At 50.8% G+C, this 22432-nt stretch overlaps 1 protein-coding gene across 2 annotated transcripts in view; it reads right to left on the bottom strand.

The window, feature by feature from the left end:
• Positions 1 to 3658: 3658 nt before the first annotated feature.
• Positions 3659 to 22432, bottom strand: part of HIPK2 (homeodomain interacting protein kinase 2) — a 197239-nt gene continuing 178465 nt past the window's right edge. For both annotated transcript variants that reach the window (XM_029233511.1, XM_029233510.1), the window contains exons 13-15: positions 22065 to 22309; positions 16827 to 16960; positions 3659 to 15744 (exon numbers count right to left, since the gene is read on the bottom strand). In XM_029233511.1, the coding sequence (XP_029089344.1) occupies positions 15283 to 15744; positions 16827 to 16960; positions 22065 to 22309 (841 nt within the window). In that variant the 3' untranslated portion in view covers positions 3659 to 15282. The remainder of the gene's footprint in view (positions 15745 to 16826; positions 16961 to 22064; positions 22310 to 22432) is intronic.

The following is a 22432-nucleotide window of genomic DNA, read 5'->3' on the forward strand; positions in this document are numbered from 1 at the left end:
ATCCAGTTTTAACTGGCTAAGCTGAACTAGAGGCAGCTGCAGCTCCAAGTTCCTGGAAAACAACTCGGGCAAAGCTCTTGCTGTTCGGGCTACATGCGGCTTGGAGGACACGCAAGCGTTAAAGCGATCGTGATTAGTGAAGACAGGTGGAGTGGATTTGACTCATCACGCACCGTTTCAGTCTCACAGAACTGGAGGACTGTCTCGCTCCTGGCTGTTTCTTCCCTATAGAGTGAGGACTAGGGTTGTTGCTGAACAGTGGGTTTTTTTCCCACCCTCAAGCAGTGCCAGGCAGTGTAAGGAACATAGATCTTCTAAGGAAGATCTACTGGAGGCCGTTTGCATGGACCAAGTTGGACCTAAAGCGTGCCAGGTGGGAGGGGGGAGGGTCCGAGGCTCCTTCGTTAAAGCTGAGTACTGGCAGAAGGGAGGGACTGCGCTCAGTGAAGAGGTCATGAGGACACCCACCCCACCAGTGTTACATTTACCCTTTGCTCTTAGTGTATTCTCTGCTTTTATACTTATTGATATTCGCTTAAGCTTAGCTATTCGAGGGAAGAGTTAGAAAACATGTAAGTCAGACTCTCACAAAAAAATGTAGTACACCTGGCTGTTTGGAACCGTCTCTTGGGCACGACATCCACTACACAACAACGTGCCCCCAAAGCAAGGGGAGCTTCATGACGTGGGAGCACCTACCCCCAAAGCCAAAGCCCCAGTGGGCAGAGTCCCGAGCTGGCTGCCGGCTGAGAGCACCATCTATCTGTGGCTTGGCCCTCCTCCAGGGGCTCCTTGGCTCTGCTGGGAAATAGCACTTGTTATGGGCGTCTAGAACTCTGCTTCCTGTTCATTATCAGTTCAAGGAAAGAATCTGTTTTTTAAATTTCCCCAGTATTGAATGTGCTTGGAGGAACATATTGAGCGCAATACGTTTGTCTTTTCACTTTAGATTCATATAACTTGCTGGAGACGCTGGTGGTTAGATCCTTAGACACAGCTGCACTGCATTCCCCTGTTGACACGCTCTTATCTCACTTGGAATATAGGGTCTGCTTCTCCCTCCATTTCCATGGACTGGGATCCCTGGCAGTGCATTTCTAACTTAAAAAAAAAAAAAAGTATGTTGGAAGCATTCCGAATTCTGTCAAAATCTTTTGCATGGATTTTTATGGAACTTGAATTTTGGTTGAGTTGCATTTAACCTTGGCTGCATTTAGGGTTTATTAGTATTACCTGAATTCTGGGAGACACGGAATTTGGAGGGTGGGAAGGTGGGTTGATTGGACAATAACACGGGCTGAGTAGTTTATTTATCCAAATATTTCTTGACTTCCTACTCTGCCCGGCAGGGTAACAGATGCCCTAGAAATAGAGATGAAAGACAAATCCTTACCTGCAAGGATTCTGTGGTTCCATGGGGAAGGAAAATCAGGAAAGAAAGGTTGACAGTATGGCATAATGAGAATTATGCACAAGGGGTTGGGAACCTGGGCAAGGGACACCCACCTCATCAGGAGCCTGAGGATGAGCCTCCCAGAAAAATGACTCAGGCTGGTTCTTGAAGGGCACAGGTGTGAGAAAAGCAGGAGGATCCCAGGTAGGGGGCGGATGCTTGACAGAAAGAGCTCTGGATACAGGAAGGGATGGGGTGGGCGCAGGGCCTTACTCCTCTGAGGCTGAAGGGAGAAAGAGGTGTGAGGTACAGGTTTGTGGGAAGGGGAGGGGTTGAGGGAGCCCTGCGGTGGCCTGGATTTCTCTGGGTTACTCTGGAGGGTAAGGGTTGGGGGTGGAGAGAGTGGTGGGTTTCCAAGTAGCCACAGATGGAGCGGATGAGCACAGACGCTGGCCCGAGGTTCCCGCAGTTCTGGGAGTCTGGGTGGAGAAGCAGAGCTGTAGATGGTTGAAGTGGGTAGCAGGGAGCTGAGGGTATGGCTGAGAAGATGGGTGGAGTTTAGGCTGGTTGGGGACCTTGTGAAACCAGGGGGCACAGAAAAGGCAGGCCCAGGAGCCTGGCAGTCCTCAGGCCCGAGAACACTGGCCATGGAAGCCAGGATAAGAGGGCTGGGTGAGGATATTGGAGTTGCTGGGAGTGTTAAAATGGTGCAGCCGCTGTGGGAAAGTGTGGCAGTTCCTCAAAAAGTTAAGAATTACCATACAATGCAGCAATTCCACTTGCAGGTGTTACGTCTTAAAGAATTGAAAGCTGGGGCACAGATGCTTTACACACCAGTGTTCAAGCAGCATGATTCACAGAAGCCAAAAGGTGGAGACCACTCACTTACCCATCAACAGACGAACGGATAAACAAATGTGTATACATACGATGGAATGCTGTCAGACTTAAAAAGGAATAAAATCCTGATATACGCTATAAGATAAATAGGTGAACCTTGAAAACACTGTTGAGTAAAATAAGCCATACATAAAAGGGCAAATATTGTACGATTCCACTTAAATGATATAGCTAGAGAAGGGAAATTCAGAGACAGAAAGTAGAAGGGTGGCTGCCAAACAGAAGGGGAAATGGGGAGTTATGGCTTAATGGGCACAGAGAGTCTGTTTGGGATGATGACATTTCTAGAAAGAGCTCGTGGTGATGTTTGCACAACACTGTGAATTTAATTAATGCCACTAACGGTACACTTTATTTAAAAAATTTTAAAAATTTTTATTTTTTATTGAAGTACAATTGATTGATTTATTTATTTGTCCGCGCCCCGTGGCATGCGGGATCTTAGTTCCCTGACCAGGGATGGAACCCGTGTCCCCTGCATTGGGAGCTTGGAGTCTTAACCACTGGACTGCCACGAAGTCCCTCTAACAGTACACTTTAAAGTGGGTAAAATGGTAAATTTTATGTTATGTACTGACTTTACCACAATAACAATAATGTTTAAAAAAATGACTGCTGGGGCTTCCCTGGTGGTGCAGTGGTTGAGAGCCCATCTGCCGATGCAGGGGACGCGGGTTCGTGCCCCGGTCCGGGAGGATCCCACATGCCGCGGAGCGGCTGGGCCCGTGAGCCATGGCCGCTGAACCTGCGCGTCCGGAGCCTGTGCTCCGCAACGGGAGAGGCCGCAACAGTGAGAGGCCCGCGTACCGAAAAAAAAAAAAAACCACAAAAACCGTTGGAAGGGTGAGAAGGCCGTCAGAGGGGATGGTGACTCACCGTGGTGGAGCTCCGGTGGGCCGTTCCGGGGAGGACCTGGTGGTGAGGCCGGCGAGCTAGAGGCTGCCTGGCACTGAAGTCTCCTGAGAGGGCAAGGCCCGTGAGAGGATGGCGGCTCCGCACCCAGATCCGGGATGAACTTGGGAAGCTCTTCGGATGGCAGGTGACAGCAACGCCTTAGGCCTCACAGATGGAGCTGGGGAGCCGTGGGGGTTGGAACGGCTCGGGAGAGTTAGTGGCAGTGAGCATGCTCCCCGCCCTCCGCCCAGCTGCCCGGGAGCAGGTAGTGAAACGACCTCAAAGCCCGCCCTCTACCGCCACACATAGTGGCAAATTTTAAATGCAGTGGTGGGTTGTGAACATGTTCAGAGGTACTGAATACTTTCCGGAGGGCTAAATAACTTACAAAAGATGTGGCTGGTAACGATAACCTCTGTAGCCTCAGAACTGGTCTGGTTCTAGAATAAACAAGCATGCCAGGCTGGGTGAACAGTGATTCCAAACAGTTTAATGTAATTCCAAGACACAGTGTGATTACATTTCTACACATATACAATATGCATATGTGAGTTTACAAATTTTAATTAATAACTCGTTTCACCTCAGAGACCGAAAAAATGATCAAAAAGAAACTGTAAGTAACAAGCTATAACATAGTTCACCACAACGGGACCCCCCTTTCTCACCCTACAGTTAGTAATATTACAATTAAAATAACTATATTCTTCTATAATTTTTTTCTGTTAAAATCATCTCATAAATTTACAATGCTATTATTAGTTTCCAAGACTAATATAAATTCACTCCATTTTTCTACAACGAAAATGATCATTAATTTAGAAGCACACGACGTCATGATGAAAAACACAAGCATTTTAGTAGCAAGGACTTGATCAGTTAAGAATTATTTTTCTTGTAAAACATTCTAAAGCCAAGTAAAATATCCATTCTTATACCTATAATATGAGACTAAGGGATAGGTTACATATAGGCCTACAACACATTGGTTTGTCTTTTTAAAAAAGTAGACATTTATAAATAAAAAAAGAGAAGAGGGACAATTCACATAGGAAAAAGAGGTACACGAGAAAATACTGTTGCACGCAATAATTTTCACAAAGATTAACATGGATTAACACTTTTTATTACAGAAACCGTACAGTGAAGGAACACAACAGGCCAGGGCTTCCATAGGGTAATTGAGCTGAGATGACCTGGTAGAGAAAGATCTGGGCGAGATGGCCCTGGGGAGGAACGGCGTTCCTGGGACCGGTGACCGAGCCTCACCGGGCCTCCTCTTCCCTGCTCTCGTTCTGGGGAGTGCGGCTTTCTATCCAGGGTGTCCTGAATTTGTGGGCAGTTGAAAGGTAAACATTTCTACAGATCCGTTCTCTTCCCATCCTAATGGACACCATTTTTGGAGACGTGATATGATATCAGAGGCTGCAGCTCAATACATGTGGTCAAAGCAAAACAGGACGGAAAATTCCAGTCATCCTGATGTGCTGCCCCCTCACTCACCTGTGCCCTTGTCGCTAGGGACCCAGAGAGAGCAGCGGCTCCCCTTTGGGGCCACCTGCCTCCACTGTGGCAGGGTGGTGGCCGGGGCCCGGCGCCCGGCCTCAGGCCACGTGCGAAGGTGCAGCCTGGGCCGCCCTGGGCTCCCCCCATCCACCACCCAACGCTGACTCCGACTTCTAAAAGCTCCTCTCCCCCCTTCATCCGTAAAGCTATACTTTTCCTATCAGAAATTTGGTTTGATATATATATACACAAGCATATATATCAGCATCTACAACTATACAGTGATTCTACTAGACTGGAAACTCTGCTGCCCCAAAGTATGACTTCCTGGTCTACTTCATTTGGTTAAAAAAAAACGCACAGAAAGAGGATGAGGAGATGCTTTGGGGGCCAGAAATGATTGTGCCCTGGGAAAGCCACAGAAGAAAGCTTTAAATGAGCAGTAACACAACAGTGAAAGGGTGAAAGGTGACAGGGGGAGTGAGACGGTGGGGGAGAAACCATGCGCCGCGGTGACGGCGAACAGGAATATCTGCAGGAAGGGAGGAGGGTGGGGTGAGGTGGGGACACTTTAGGTTCCATCCATAAGTCACAGAAAGCTACGAAGGATGGGCGTGGTCAAGTCACTTTCCATCTCCCAAGTTCTTCCTGAGCCAAACTATTAAAATAATAATAATAATAATAATAACAATAACAACAATAATAGTAAATCCATTGCCCCTTCAACCAAGCAGGCGAGTATCTAACAGGGAGGCAAGACCACCACTCACAAGTCTAAGTGGGTCCTTCTTCCTGGCTCTTGAGAGCTTCCTGGGAGTCCTGGGTGCCTGGGCACGGGGCTGTGGTGACAGCAGGGCAGAGGCCAAGGTGGCCACGGGGGCAGTGACCCAACACAAGAAGAGGGGAGGGAGTGCCAGGAGGTTCGTGTGGAGGCTGGCTGAAAGGCAACCAGAGAGCGAGGGCAGAGTCCTTTTTCAGATACAGCGTATTTACTTAAAAAAAAAAAAGCCAATTTCTATACCTTTATTTTTAAAAAATATGATTAAGCCCCAAAGACCATGACATAAAATTCATTTGGTTAATCAAATCAAAGGGAAAAAACCAAACAGAGGAAAGCAGAGGATAATTAGGAGGGGCAAGATGAAAAATATTTTACAATGACATTTCCAACCAAAAACTGTGATAAGAGAGCATACTGTCAACAGAGTTCACAGCGAAAAAGCAAATGCATTAAAAACAACCACCAGTTCGTTCCCTGGTCCCAGGTGTTCTGCAGTTTTCAAGGTGTTATCTGCTAAAGGAATGCCCTTCAGATCACAGCAGGTCCTCTGCACCAAGGTTGTGGCACAAGAGAAAAGAAGAAATGAACCAAAACTCTTAGGGAAACTGGCTCCTGCATCATGGTGATGGGCCCTCTCAATTATGACCTCTACTCGGACGTATCTCACTGCTCCTCCCCCCACCCCCATTGCCCCTCGGTCCCCAGTCCCCTCCTCCCCCACTCAGCAGCACTTACAATCTCTAGCAAAAAATCTAGATCCCACCTCCTAATGACCTAGGCTTTAAAACGAAGTTTGACAAAGAGTGAAAAGGAAACACAACCTTTTACACTTATTTTGTTTTAAAGGAGAAAAGGAATAAATGACAGCAGATAGATGGAAAACCCAACCAATAAATATGGGCACAGGGGTGTATGACTCTCCCCTGCAAAACGCCAATCAGAATATTGCTGGGGGCCCAGAAATAGCAGCTGTACCTTCGGGGCCACCTGAATCCCAGTGTCTTCTACTGCCCGGTGACTGGAAGTCAGTGGACCGATGAATAAATTAAACATTCAAATCAAGACAGAATCAACAAACCAGGTATCTGTTCTCTCTGCCTCTTCCAAGATGTCAAAGAGAAGGCCTTGACGACCAGTGTGGATACAACGTGGCACGAGATCTTCGCATCTGGCCCAGGCTGTGGACTCACCCCTTCCCTGCTCGACCTGGAAATCCTTTCACATTCTCTCACGTTCCCATGGAAACCAGTAATATGGAAGGCTACACAACAGTACGGGTAGAACACACCTGCCTTGGGGTGCCTTGGGGGAACGTGGCCTCCAACTAAAGAGGCGAAATTGCTGGGGTTTGAAGATGTCAGTTATAAACAGAAATTTTCTTTAAAAAGTACCAGTTTACATGTAAACTATAAAACACTTTAACTATAAAACGTAGCCAGAAATATGCTTAAGTATCCACAGTCAATTATTTAGTTCACGCGTTTTAAAATGTGACTCTCTTGATATCTTAGAAGCCTAACAGCATTTTACAGTAGCTAAAAACATATATACTTAACATGTGCATTTGAAAATCACATTTGATTACAAAACACAAGGAATAATCTCTTCCTTGGTTCCATTTTTGTTGTAAAGATTACCTATTTTCAGAGTTCACTTAAGCAACAATGACCAGGGTGTGCATTAATCGTTATTTTCAGCCCACACAGAGTTCATAGTCTTTTAAACCCCAAGATCAAGCTGGCTACATGATTTCAAAAAAGGCTATAACCAGGATGAATGCCCACATTTGAGGTAATTATTGCCATCAGGTCACAGTTTGTGTAAGATAATGTATCTAAAACCTTCTTTAAAAAAAATCTTTAGGTGTTCTGTCAGAATTCCAGAATACCTATTGAGTGAAACCAACCAGGATCTCAAATTCTGATCAGCTGGGTTTGCTTCCAATGGAATTTAAGTTCTAGAAGATTCTAGAACTTGTGTAAACTACCTAAGAATTTAGGCAAACATGCCTGGAGCCAGTCAATAAAGTAGTTTTTAAAGTAAAAAAAGAAACGAAAACCCCACCCCAAACAACTGAGGAGATGTTTCATAACAAATGGTGATAGTTTTCTAAAAAATTAAAAATCTAGTCCTAAAGCATTTCTAAATTCTCGCCACCTTTCAAGCAAAGTAAAAATCTTCTGTGTTACTATTAATCTCATGCCTCGGCAAGAGACTCTCCTTCCTTATCTCCTGAAAGTTGGCTAGCTTTTCTCAGTTTACACAACTGTTGCTTTCCATTTCTTTGAGAAGACTATCTCGAAAGAAAACTTTGTTCCTCTTTCTGAAAGTCATCTTGTCTTTCTCCTTCTTCTTCTTTTTTTTTTTTTTTTTTTTTTTTTTTTTTTTTAAGCACAAAGAAAACAGTTCCTGGACACCAGACCCACATACGGTATTTACAAATTTGGTGTGAATCCCGCATCTGGTTCTACCCAGAGCTGAAGAGTGGATCGATTACAGAGACCAGAGTTGTCATATTTATCAGTGCAGTAAAAAATAGCATTTTGAAAAAAATATATACCTTTAGTATTGCCTTTCTAGAATTAACTATAAGCAAGAAAAAAAATTATTTTCTTTTTTAAAGAAAAGAACACTTTTTTTTTCTTCACTCTTATAAGAGTTTGTTGTAGCAGCACTACTAAAGCTAATTGGTACACTGGAAAGGAATAGAAAATGAACTCTACTATGAATCAAGAAACTCCCCTAAGATTTTCTCTAAAAGTCAAACTAATTCTGCCCCTGCTGTTTGGATCCAATTCAGGACTCTCTCTACACACAGACCTTCTGCTGAGTTCCACGCATGGGGCAGGGGTGGCACGGGGCAACATTCCTTCGAGACCTTTCTTCGCTCACACACCTAGAAGACAGCCAAGGCTGGTGTCTGCGAGCTCGGTTCTGGAGCTGGGCAGGCCCAGGTTCAAGGCTAGGCTCCCCTACTAGCTGTGTGATCCTAGGCTGGTTACCAGCTCACCAAGCCAGCTACCTCATCTGTAAAGGGACTAGTACTGCAGATTTCATGGGGTCGTTATGAAGACGGAAGGACATGGGATAAACGTGAGCGACTGTCAGAACAGTGTTTGGCACACAATCAATGGGAACATCATTAGATGGTTCATCAGAAACACGAGGCCACTTACTGATGCTAATTTAAGAAGTGAAACAATTCATATTTTAGTAAAGGTCTGATTAACAAAAAACTTCACTAGAAACTTGGGGATTTGGGGCCACCATGGTATTTTCTTTCCTTTAACGCATGCTGCTTTCTTAAGAGGGTCAGCTGTCTCATCAACTCCTTCCTCTGTAAATGGGGGAGGGGGTGTTGTAAATGGCGTGGATCTGAGGGCGCCACGAGCTCACACAGGGCTTGGCACGAGCCTGGAGTACTGAAAGCACTCAGCAAATGGCGGCTCTTATTCACTGGAGGGATGTGACAAGTTTTACCAAGAAGAGATAGTCAACGTAGCATTCTAATGCAAGGGCCTGTGATTAGGGGCTCTCGAAGGCTTGCAGGAGTCAAGCTGGGGCATCAGGAAGCTCCCTGCTGGTAGAGGTACCCAGAGCAAGTGTACCCCACAGGAGGGTCGCTTCTCTGTAAATTCTCACTGGGTCTCAAGGGAAGAACTGGCTTGAAGCTGGCTCTCCTGGGCTTCTGGAAGCTGCAGGAAGGATGTGAGCGGCCTTTCCTAGGTTGGGTCGCTCTAGTGAGCGAGGGCGCCGAAAGCCTCCAAAAGGTTTCTACTGCGTTTAAATGTCATTTCACCGTCTCCACTCCTCCACTGAGTCCAGTCTGTGGAGATCAGAAGTGAGCGTCCTAAGGCAGCAAAGCACTGACACCCCGAGTCCGGCCCCAGCGTGCACCGGACCCTGATGCGGCCGCACCTCCTGGCAGAAGGTCTGCTCTGGCTGATGCCCGAGGTAACGTGAAGTTAGTTAAGCCCACAGATCTGTGCGGTGCCTCCAGTTTCCCAACAGCAGCAGCATTTAGGGTTATGAACCTCCACTCCTCTTACAAGATGAGCACAGTTTTAAAATAAAAGCAAAAAAAAAAAAAAAAAAAATTCCAAGTGAGGATAGAGACGAAAGAGCGAGACAAATGGGATCGCATCTCTGACAAAGTCATTATTGCCGGGAGAGGAACGCCACTCTGTCCATATCTGGGGTGTCTTTGAGAAGGGTTCTTTGGCTAAAGAAAGGAAGACTTTCACTTTCCTTTCCAATTTGGTTAGGACAGCTCGGGCCTGCTCAACTCTGAGGCTTCCCCATCTGAAATCTGTAAGACACACCAGAAGGAAAAGACAGAGAAGAAAAGGGAGGGAAGCATGCATGGCCCTGGCTGGCATATTTCCTGGCAGAATTGCTTGGGCTGGCGTTGAGCGGCACCCGGTGAGGCCCGCGACCTGCGGAAGGAGCCCCGGCCTCTCTGCCGCGCCCTCCCTGCTGCTTGGGGGCACCTCGCTTTCCTCTTCTGTCTGTTTTCTGTCCCAGCAGCTGTTGAACGGGCCAGCGAGAGCCCCACATCCTACCCCGCCCCAGCGCCAGAGAACCCGTGAGGAAAGCTGGGGCGAGCCCGTCGGCGCACCGCGTTTCATCAACCACAGCCCATCAGCAATAGCTCCGTAAACCTCCTCATCTCCTTCCTCCAGTTTCCACGAAAGTCTGCTCCACTCACTCACACGCACTCACACAACCCAAATCCTCCACCGCAAGCTTGTTCCAAAATGAGTGTTTGCAACACCAAAGGTCTGGTCAAGGGAAATCCGCCCGTTAGCAGCTGGGCTGATCTCACCTTCCCTTCCTTACATCCCACAATCTGGTGTTTGGGCGGGTTGAGTCTTCCAGGGTGAAGAGGACAAGGCCAGCTGGCTCCCACAGCCCGCCAGCCACCCACCGCCAGTAAGGCCGGAATGCAAATACAGTCCAGGAGACAACCGCTGGTTGACCCCAACCCTTCTCTTCCCTCTGCACTCCATCAACCACATGTTCCACTTCACAGTATTAACTGGCACCAAGCCTCAGACTCTCGCACCCATCGGCCTGCTCACCCCTCTCCTTGGAAACAGCCAAGACATCACGGAAGAGGCACTAAGCGCAGAGATACGGGGGCAAATACCCAGAGGGGTCTGCGACACCCCCCCCGAGCAGAAGCAAATCAACCTGCGGTTCCTAAGGCTCTAGTTATGAGGTTCACCTTGCCCGGTCCTTTTCAACCTTCCCTTTTAGCCTTAACCACGTTTCCTCAGTAAAGACAGATGGAGTCAATTCCAGAGCACATGATGTTCTAAGTTGTTTGTGATCTAAATAAGGACTAGGTCTGCATTCCTCTACGTGAGAGCTGGGTCTTAGGGACGGGCAGCCTTTTATTCATCCTATTTGCCAGGGCGACTCAGAGTTGGGGGGCAGGATGGGAGCTGGGGCAGATGCTAAGGAAGCCCACGCAGGGGCTGGCCTCTCCCACTGGGGTCTTCTCCTGGGGCTTCGGAACCACAGCTCTGTGCTCGGCTGGAAGAGGAAGGCAGATAGCGACTCGGGGAGGGCGCTGATGTTTGCTGAGCGGCTCTGGGCTGGGCATGGCCTGGCATCTCCCTTCATTAGCTTCAGTGAAGCCAGCCATTCCAGACCTTCCTTTACCCACCCGGGGCCTGGCAGTTTCTGGGTTTGGTGGGTAGCGTGTAGGCACCTCAAGCTGATTTAAAAAGCCCATGGCACACAGCACCATGCCCTAAGGGGCACAGTCGGAGCCCCGTGGGCCTGGCTCGAGGCCCCACTGTGCCCCTCCGTCGGCCAACTATTTCACGGGGGCAGCAGCCTGCAATGTCCAAGGAGCTGCTGGACTTTCGTCAGTGTTCCTCTGGTCTCCTATTAACCCTCCACCTTTTTTTGGGCTCCACAGTTTGTCCCTACAATTGTGTGCTGAGAACATGTACCGGGGTTTGGGGGGCACTGAAGAAGTGGGCAGTGTGGTTAGTGAGAGGAAGGGAGGCTGACGTTTCCCAGGGGAAGGTACCACCTGCCTAGCACCTTCCATCAGCTTGTTTACCTCCAGTGGCTTCTAGGAGGGGTCAGTTATCTCTGCACTGAAGGATGTAAGCCATACTCCTGGTGTGTTGATGGGAAAAGGGGGGACATTTGGGAAAGGGGCTGAGTCAGCTCTGGGCAGAGGGGAATATTTTTTTTTTTTTTTGCTTGACAGGTCAGTATCAGACGCGAGGCATGCCCGGGATCTATTTAGCAGGTTTCAGAAGCGCAGGGAACATGGGAGAGGACCACGGCTAAGGGTTCAGCCCATGAGATGCCTCCTCAGATCTCCTCTCAGGCCACTGAGAATCTAGAAAAATACAGTATTGATGGTGACCATGGACCATGTTGTCCAGAGCCCAATTTGACCTGTATAGAAATAAAGGCTTTGATTCTTCAAACTTTTGTTCCGTGGTGGATCTTTCTTGACATTTGCCTAATTCCTGGATCTTTCCTTTCCTTTTTTTTGTTTTTTGGTCTGACAAAACTAGACATCTGCACGTCCCTCCTGTTTACTCAGATACTCACAGATATAATAAAATAAATTTAAATATTAAAGAGAAAACACAAAGATACTTGGAATAAATGTGCATTTTAAAACCCCAACTAAAATATCAAAATGATGATTATGATAATAATTACAATGGTAACAACCAAAATAACTAGAACAATAATATCTTTATGAGCAGCACGAAACTTTCACTCCTGATCTGGAAGAAAAGGAAAGAAAATGTCAGGTGAAAGAGCAACTTCCAACTTAAGTAGACAAAATAATTTTCTTTAAAATGGAAGGCTATATTGTCTTTTCCTATAAAAGATCAGATCTAGAAAGGGCTGGAAGTGAACTGTACAAGGGGGTCCAGGATACTACCCAATAAGGCAAAAATGCTGGCTCATTTGCAGCCAAGACTTCTGTAACTGGGCGCGGGAAGATCGGACGGGGCACTGCTGCCCTCCGGATGCCAAGAGTCCAGAACAGAGATGGTTCCCCAGGCTGGCGCGGCTCTGGGAGCTCACATGTCCTCCAAAGACTTTCCTCCCCTCACTCTCTCTGGACGGGCCATGTTTCTGTTGTCTCAGAACGACGGCACTTCCCCATGTCCGGATAAAGACGTACTGATCGTGGCACCACGAGGACAGAATCTTGTCCTGTTGCCAACGGCTCCCCGGCGGGCCCGCTGGGTACCTGGGGCTCTGCCCGAGCTTGCCCTGCCTCGAGTGGGACATGGTGTCCTTCCTTCCTTCCGGCCTAAGGCTGGGACTAGGCTGGTTCCAACCTGGGGACCGATTTCTTTGTAGGGTAAGTAGAATTTATGCTTGGAGAGGGGAAATTTCCAGAGTTATTTCACATTTCACAGCTAAGAGCTAAGGTAAGGGCTTGGCTTCGTTACTGAATTAGGTCAGATATCACGATAAAAACACCTTTCACAGTAGATCGATCGTAAAGGGAGACCACAGAACGAGGACAGAAAGTGAGGGAGGGTGAGGACGGACTTCTGTCTGAAACTGAGAGCCATCTCTCTGCACCCTGGAAACTTGGCTTTGGGGTCAGTTAAGGACTCGGCATCAAGAATCAAACAATTAGGACCACCCTTTCAAGTCCCACTGATGACCAGATAGCGTTTCCCAACATTCACGTATTTTAAGAATAATTTGCTATGGACAGAGTGACCCCTCTGCCCTCACCCCCACCAGTGTTCAAAGCCTGAGAAAAATTTCAGAATGTATCAAAGGTGCAAAGAGGGCAAAGGGCAAATTTCCTTGGAAACTGAACTGCCCATGGGAGTGTTTTCCAAAGTGCAGTACAGGACTACATGGTTACCCTCATAAATGTCCCTCCAGCCTCTGCCCACCAGACTCCTCAAAAACCAAAAACGAAGGCGTTCCTTGGGTAGGCCTGGGTAACTCGAGGAACGATTCAGCAGCAAACGACGGCTGATGGCTGTCTACAGGGGGAAGGACGCGGCAAAACGGTGAGAGCAAAACACAGCTGGTGGAACCAGAGGAGAGGGGGCAGGGCTGCGAGAGTGAAGCGGGGCGGAGGGGGGGGGCGCGAGTCTGAGAACACGGGGCTGGGCCCGCTACCAGGCCTCCTCTCTCCTCTCCATCCCGCGGACAGCAACAGGAAGGCTGTGCCAGGACTGGAGGCTGAAGGCGGCTCCTCTCCTTTGATGCTTCTACATCGGGAAGGAGGCGGCTGCCCGGCAAGGCCAACATTCCTAAAACACAGATGGGACCTGCGGTCCCAACGAATGGCAGAGCCCCTGCCCTCCCAACCCTGGGGGCAGAACTGGGTGAGGGTACAGGGTGGGGAGTCTCTCTTGCTCTGTCTCCAAAGTAAAAGTCATCCAAAGCCATCACCATCGTCAGATTCACCCACCACCATCCATCTCGCACATCTCTCTCCAGATCCATGGGCTCACCTAGCCCCTGCCAGCTGCCTGACACCCCTCTGCTAGCAAACAGTCCAGGAAAGACAACAGGTATTAAAATAAAATAGAAATTAAACAATAAAAAAAAAAAAAAAAAAAAAAAAAGAGGAAAGACCAGAGTAAAATGTTGCAACAGCACAGAAGAAGGGCTGAGATGATGTGACTCGCCTCAGCCGGCTTCTTGGAGTACCGTGGAAGTAAACCCTCAACCGCGTCCCCGGTCGCTAAGGCACTAGGAGGGAAAGATGTAAAACCAAGTCTGCGAGAGCCGGCGGCGGTGCCGGGGACAGGAGCGCGGCACCGCGGGCACCTGCGCGTGCACCTGGACCACGGCGCGGGTCACGTGCCTAGGTGAGATCGCTCTTCTTGTGCAATTACATTGAGGAATAGTCTCTTGGTATCGTTGGGGGTGAACACAAAGTAGCACAGACAGGTGCAGACTGCGACATCTACCAGGGTGTCGGCGACGCCGCGGGCCCTAAGCTACGTGACGAGGGATGCACTCAAAGAGAAAAGAAATCTTCAGAAAAGAAAAAAAACATTAATGACATTTGAGGAATATCATTGCTTAGGGATTTATCCAGAGTGCTCAGAAAGAGAAAATGTGCCCTCCTCTCCCAGGGGTCCTCCTTCAGCCCGGCTGCCCCCATTGCTCCCAGCAAGTGGGCCAGATCGGGGCTTCCCCAGCCCCGGACCCGCCCCCAGATACCAGCCTCCTCCGGCCATGGCCTGACCTTTCTAGACGGTTGCTGACCCTTTAGAGTTCTGGAAAAATCCCTAATTCTTACGTTCAATCATTAAAAATCTATTGGATTTTTAATCCAATAGATTAAAACTCGTATCAGGTGTCCCTGACAGCAAATTCTTAAACGCCACTTGCTGCCATATGAAAATAATCTTTGAAAAATTCATAAAGTTCTTCAAACACTGGGCACCCCCCCCCCCCCCAATTTCTGGAATCTTCCGTGGCTCTCTTCTTCTCCTTTCCAGTCTGGTGCAGAATGGGTTCGTGAGCTGTGGTTTTTTGTTACTGACGTTTTCTTTTTTTTTCTTTTTCTTTTTTAAAATAAAAAGCATAGATATCCCCCCCTCCTTAAATCCCTTCCTTTTTAAAATGTTCTCTTCTCCGCTCTCAGTCCTCCTACTTCCTAGTTCAAGTTTCATTTGTGTCCCGTCCCTGCCCTCTGCTCCCCTCCCCTGCCCCGTTTGCATTGTTTCTGTGCGGAACCTTCAGTATAAAAAGCCCAGCTCCCCCCTCGTCCCTCCTCCTCTCCCTCCTACCCTCTGGCCATCCTCCCTCCCCTCCCCTCCCCTTCCAGTGTTTATATGTAAGGGTACTGGTTGACCTTGGCGGGGCTCAGTGGGTATCCAGTGTAGACGGTGGAGGCTGGAGAGGCGCTGATGTAGGTCTGGTGGGCGAACTGGGCTGGATACTGACTCGGGTGGATGGTGGGCGAAGGCAGGACCCGGGGTCCCATGCTCACGGGGACCTGGTGGACGATGCTGGCTGGGTAGGCGGCGTGCTGCACGGTGTGACGCGCCGAGCCTTGGGAGGCCACCAGGTGGGCCACGGTGCCAGTGGAGCCCAGGGCGGCGGGCGCCGTGTAGGTGTAGAGGTGGGGCTGGGCGGGGAGGTGGGCGGCGGCGGCCAGGTGCGGGTGCACGGTGCCGTGGCTGGGGCTGTTGTGTGGGAAGGAGTATGGCGCCTGGGCCATCGTGGGGGTGATGTAGGCCTGCTGCCGTCGGTGGCTCCCCGTGCGATCTGCGGTGATGTGCTGCTGGGCCTGGAGGGGAGAAGCACCAGGAGAGGGCTGCGTCATCAGGGCTGGACACGCGCACGCATGCGCACCACACGGGAGAGACCGCGAGGGGCGGGGGAGAGGAGGGAGAGGCGGGGAGTGCGGAGGAGAGCAAGGTGGGGAGGAGGGGGCGGGGGGGCGGGAGGCGGAGGGAGAGGAGCGGTAGGCGTAACAGAAGACGTCTCCCTCGCGCGCCCGCGAAATGTCAATTAGCCTGGGCTGAGAAGGAAAGCCGTGCCCAGCCATGCTCCGGGCTGGGTGACACTCAGAGCCAGATGCAAAGGGAACGGGAGCCAGTAGGTCCCCCAAGGGCATCCTGCAGCTGTGAAGTGTCTAAAGGAGCCCCTTTCTCTCTCACCGTGAAGTCCTGCTCCCTAAACTTCAGGCTCTCAGACACTTCGCTGTCTGAGGTCACAGGTACACAGGAAGCAGCCCTCTCTCACCTGGAGAACCTAAGTCATGACACGGACGCGGCCTCGGTTTACAGCCAGGGGCACCGCTTCCGATGAAGGGCTTCTCAACACAAACTCTCCCTTATCTTACCTCTGAGCTTCTAAGGAAACAGGGCCCGCAGTCCACTTTGCAACTCAGACCCGAGTGACCCTCTACACACAGGCTGAGCGCTGCCCGTGGAGACTCTGTCTTGTTTACATTCCCCCTGAATGTCACCCGCCTTCTCCGAATCCTCCGGCTCTTTTCCTGGGTTTGAGGTCCCTGTGGGAGGCCTCCTTCACTGTAATGACTCACTAGGCCCAGCACGGTCAGACTATGGGACCCAGACGCAGTGTTTTACCCTTTGCTGGGCCGAAATAGCAAGACGTGGGCCAGCCTATTTTAAGCTCTGGCACCACGTCACTAAGTACTTCGGAGCATCAGACGAGTCATTTTGCTTTGGGCCGGCTCTCTGTGAATCGGGGATCCGCCTCCCCCAAGGTGACCCACAGCAGAACGAGAACACCAGAGGTCACTCGGGGTGCCTCCTGCCGCCACGGGAGGGGCTGGATCTCCGGGAGGTGGGCAAGGGTCCACCCTGGTGCCCCTGGCGAGGGGCCGTCGGGCGGGCTTACCTGGCTGAGATTGAGAGGTCGCTGCTGCCGGTAGGCAGTGGCTCCAGATGAGCTCCCTGAAGAGAGACCGCTGGTGGAGGTCACGTTGCTGGAGGACTTGGACTTGTAGGAGGACGAGTGGTGACTGGTGGTGACTGTGTTGGGAGGAGGAAAAGGTCACAGGTCCGTCACAGGCCCTCAGCTGCCCGGAAGACCCTACTCCTTGGGGGACAACAAGTGGTCTTCCAAGAACCCTTTCCCGAGACTGGGTGATCACCATTCAGCAGCATTGCCCCCAGACCCGGTGACGATGCCGACTCTGGGCTGGCACCTGGCCTGCGGCTTGGGAGCAAACCCTGCTGGATTTTAGAATTACTATCTGGTGACACCGAAAAGCATAAGGAGAGTCTAAGAGACAGAAGGAGAGCTCTCTGCAGCTCCTCGTGTCCCAGCCAGGGGTGCAGTGGGGGGCCATCTGCCGAGATGCAGAGACACGCTGACAGATGGAGCAGCGTACAGAAAACCGAGTCTCAAAAGATGGACTACATGTCCCAGGGGGAGAAAGAGCCGGAATAAAATGAATAGGGCGAGGAGGTTTATATTAACCCATTCGCGTCAGTTTCGGTGCTGAGTGGTCTGTGAACACCAGCTCCTGGCAGGGTGCGGCTCGTGTCTCCAGGGGGCACAGGCAGAGGGCTGTACGCCCGGGTACAGGATGTGCGGAATCAAGTGCGACTGTTCGCCTGCCTCTCAGTGTCTCTCTTGATGTCAGACGTTTCTGTGCTGAAGCTCTGTCTAGATCAAGAGGAAGTGATCCACAGTGACTGCCAAGAAGCCTTTGGCACAGGGAATCTGGACATCCGCCAAAACCTACGTTGTCCTCCGCAGACTCCCCGACTCTAAAACCACTCACGTTTGAGGGAGCTGCCCAGAGTGGGGAGTTCAAGAGGAGACCCTGGTAGCTGAGGGAGAACCGGCAAGACATACACAGGACCTCAGAGGCAGGTCTGTTTCTTGTGCTGTTCAGCAGAGAATTCAGAAGATTTCCTGGGGCTGAGCATCCTTGGGAAACACAAAAGCCTCATACGGTATCAGTCAGGTACCCTGGGGTCGCGAGCGTAAAATGGGCAAGTCTGGCAGCTCTTGGGGGTGAAGGATGCTAAGAACGAATGAAGCACACGTAATAAGGATCAGGCCCTTGACGTAACTGGGTTGGATCAATTCTGTTACGAACCCCAGGGTGATGAGATCAGGGTCAAAGAGGAGCCGCGTGAGGCTGGGGCCGGCAAGAGAGAATGCTGATAATTGTTGAAGGAGAGAAAGCTGAAAAGTGAAGGCAAACCAGAAACCGGGGGACAGGAGACCGGGGAGCACAATGAAGTCAAGGGGAGCCTTCTGCTCCCTGAGGCCACAGTCCCCCTCAAGTAAAGGGAGAGCTGCCTCACTGGGAAGGGGGCAGCGCCCTAACAGAGACCCCAAATCCAACCGTGGTTTGGGGCCCAGCGGCCCTCCCATCCTACCCACTGAAGCGCACCCCAGTCGGGGGTGCCCAGGAATTCGTATCCTTCACAAGCTTCCCAGGAGAGCAGGAGCCAGCCAGGCCTTGGTGGACACAGCTGACCTGCATTGTGGAATCGGGGTCTGGTGCTCAGGCCAAGCTTGGTTAGACTCTCAAAGGCCCTCCAAAGCCTGGGGGGCGGAGGGCGGGGTTCGGGGGACCCACTGTAGGGTGAGGGATGCAAAGCTGCAAATGCTGCCTATCAGGAGAACACTGTCTCCGTCGATCAGCCATGGTGCCACCGTGCAGGCATCCAACCCTTCCTGCCCTGCAGCGTATCACCAGCTGTGTCTGCTGCCTGGGCCCAGCTGTGAATGGCACCTCTCTGCTCCTATTTCAACTCTCTGGGCATTTTGCGGTAATTATATTTGAGGGAGAAACTCTGAGTGCAAGGGATCCACAGCGTGAGGCTGCAAGTGAAGAGATTAGAGGGCTTCAGATGAAATGGGTGTGACAGAGCCAGGCTACCGTCATCGCGGGGACAGGAAGTGGGACAGGAACTTGTCAAGTTGCCAGAGCAGGGGACCCCAGAATCAGGGAGGGAGTCCCGAAAGGGACCAAGAGATTAAAATAGTAATTTCCTCCTGCAGAGAAAGTGACCATGGAGTGGAGAAGGCAAGTGCTGAAGGTCAAGTTCCTGAGGCGTATTTCGGAGCTGGGAGGACAGTACAGAGCTCTCTGCTCGAGCCTTGCCTAGCTGCTCTCATAGATCTGCTGCCCGGCAACAGCCCTGGGTTCACGGATGGCCCCTGGTGGCCCTGTCTGAACAAGGCAGGTGGGAGACTGCTTCAATCCTGGGTGAGCCCTGGAGGAACAGCCGCATGGCCGTGGTGGAGTTAGTTAACCTCTCTGTGCTTCCATTTTCTTATCTGGAAAACTGGGAAAGTAACAGTGACTACATGTAGGGTCGTTGTGGGGATTACGTGAGTTAACGCACGTAGAACACTTAGTATCTGGCTCATGTTGAGCCCTTAAAGGTGTTAGCTGTGTTAACTACGGTTGATGTCTTTATTAGTGCCCTGTCCCCTTGCCAAAGCAATGCTCAGGGAACAGGTGTCTGCCTCAAGCTGGGACCAGCAAGTTCTGTTCCCTGGGACTGGGAAACTGGGAGCCCGGGGCTCACTGGGTCAGGGTGAAGCAGGGTTCAGAGAGCAGGTGTCGGGCCCCCAGTGGCTCAGACCAAGGAGTTCTGGTTCCTGTCCCGCCTGGGACTTAGTTGTTGAACTTTCTCTCAGCCCTGCACCCTTCCAATAAATTCCTTATTTGCCTTAAGGCACTGCAGAGTTCACTCTGTTGCCTCCCAGAAGAACCTTAACTGACCCAAGAGACTCGAGGAGGCTACGTGAGAAATAGGGATCCTTCCTGAGCTGAGACCCACAGAGGGGATTAGCAATGACAGAAAATGGACCGTCACCTGCACAGCCTCCGTCCTGACCTGGGGGGCTCAGGGAAGCCTGGCAGCCCAGCAGAGGTGGCTGAAACGCTTCTCACCTTGGCCGTAAATGGGCCAGCGGGGCCCCAGGAGGCTGAGGAAGGCTGCTTTGCTTGATTTCTCCAAGCCTAGGACGACTGAGCTAACAGAGAATATCAGCGTTGAGAAGGACCACGTTCTGGGGGCGGACAGGCACCAGAATGAAGTTCCTTCCCGCCCCTTGCCTGTCACTAGAAAGACCGTGCAGCGTGTCCTCACAGGGGAACATAAATCTCTCTTTCCATTGGGAAACTATACCATGGGCTTCCCCAGAGACAGTGGCACCAGGTGCCTTAGAACCAGCTGCCTTACTGAGAATAACCTTCTTTTTTTTTTTTGGTTGAAAACATCCCTGAGAGATTCTCAGCCCTTCAGCTGTAGCAGTCCTTGTGGAAACGCATTGGGGTGAGTGCTCAAATCCGCCAGGGGCGGCCCACAGCCCGACGGCTGATGGTGGAAACGGGCAATGGAGCGTGAAAGGCGTGACCTGTGGGCTCCACAGAGCTGCCTCCCCGCCTCTCGCCGTCGTGGTTCCCCACAGAAAACTGTTGCGTTATGTGGGACAAAGCTGGCCCTCAGTCCCCTGACCTGTCTTAACTAGGGGGTTGGACTAGTCTTAAAATTTCAGTAGCTCTCAATTTTGTCACCTTCCGCATTGTGGCGCCAGCACCCGGGCCGACAAAGTTCCGAGCTGAAGACATCGAGCCTGCGGCGATCTGGCCGCTGCCTCGTGCATCCTCCACGGTACTTAAAAGGCCAAGGGAAATTCAGCACCAGCTACCTTTCCCCCCGCCTTTATCAATTCCTAGAGGACCTGCATAAGGTCTATCCTGAGTCAATTCTTATAGACCATCGTCCTGAAGTGTAAAGGGACCGTTACTATTACAGAGTTCCCCTGACATGTCCTGGAACATGGGCATCCTCGATTTACAACATGCATCGTCTCCTCCTGTAGGTCTACAGTCTCTGATCTGAAATCCCTGGTGTCACTTTTTTTTTTTTTGTGCCGCACTGCGTGGCTTGTGGGATTTGAGTTCCCCGACCAGAGATCGAACCCGGGCCCTCGGCAGTGAGAGCGCAGAGTCCGAAGCACTGGACCGCCAGGGAATTCCCTGAAATCCCTGGGGTCGGACACTTTTGAAATCAAGAATTTCCGATTTTAGAAGGTCATGTGGTATATATTCAATATATTAGGTTACCCCCAGTGGAGCCCTGTGCACTACCACGTAATTAAAAAAAAAGTGATTATTTCTGCTACAGGATACTGGGACATTTCACCAAGGGGCACAAATATGACTCTGACACAAACAGGAATATGACAAAGGGACTATAAATCGCCTCTGGTTAGTTCAGGTCAGGTTTTACCGACTGACTTTACTGTGAACTTAAAAATCTGGTTTTTGGAGCATTTTGGATTTTAGATTACAGATGAAAAGGAATTTTCCTTCTCCTCCTGTTCGGTAAAAGGGCTGGTCTTGAGGTTTTCCGCAACACAGTCTTGAGACCTTCACCGTTATTTAAGCAGGAGAGCCCTTCACACCAAGCTGTGTGCACTTAAGGCTGCGATCTTTATAACTGGGGTACGTGCGGGGCTACCTGAGGACCTGAGGGTGCACGGCAAGCAGAGGTTTGAGGGGTCAATGTCCAGAGTCTCACCTTTCAGATGTATCTTTTCCTAAACAGATGCACCGGCCCTGGGACCCACCGGTTCCCTTACTCGCCTTCTCTCTCATTCACCCTTCTCCCATATTACAAAAGAAAGGCTTCCTTCTCACTCTCTTGGATGTTAAAATGGTGCATTGCCTCCAGGTGTGAGAACCCTAAGGGTCGCCCAAATGGGATAATTCCAGAACAAACGGCTCCTGAAGGACAGTCCCGTGAGAGCAAAGACAAGCCCCTCTCAGTAGGAAACACTGAGGGCTGACCAGGCGTGTTTTCTTTCGCTCAGGCAGCCAACTCTTTGCAAACTCCCTACCCCATCCATCCATCCATCCATGAGATACAGTTGAGAAGTGAGGTGGCCATCCCAGGGAGGACTTTCTCTGACAGGTGTGAGGTCAGCTCTGGCCTCCTGGGCTGACAACAGGGAGTCTTCTTGAACAGGATCCTTGGGTGAGGATCTACTACCACCCGGGGCTTAGTAGTTCTCCCGTAACAAGATGGCGAACAGCAGGGAACCAGAAAACCAGCCTCTGGAGAGATGCTCCTGGCCGCCCTGGCCCCAAATTACCTGGCCCCAGGCTGTCACACTCCACCAGCGCCTCGCTGGCCTGGGTTTTCAGGGGCGGCACGATGATGGTCCGGGGGTTCCCGGTGCAGTGCGACTCCAGGTTCCCCTTGGTGTCGAAGGTGGCGGCGCTGTGCCCGGAGCGGTGCTGCACGGCGTAGGGGCTGGTGATGCTAGAGGAATCGGAGTAGGGAGAGTCGTGGACCGTGACACAGCTGATGACGTTTTTTCTCTGCTTGGACACAGGGCTGGAGACGGAAGGGGAGAAAGCAGGACTGTGAGAGGCTGGGGAGGGAGACACCAAACTGACGGCGAAGAGCCTCTCTGTGCTCTGGGGCAGGGGCGGGGACAGGCAGAGCCGGAGACAGGGT

Source organism: Monodon monoceros, unplaced genomic scaffold (assembly GCF_005190385.1).
Source record: "Monodon monoceros isolate NGI ecotype Baffin Bay Population unplaced genomic scaffold, NGI_Narwhal_1 Super_Scaffold_2, whole genome shotgun sequence".
In the NCBI taxonomy this organism is placed as follows: Eukaryota; Metazoa; Chordata; class Mammalia; order Artiodactyla; family Monodontidae; genus Monodon; species Monodon monoceros.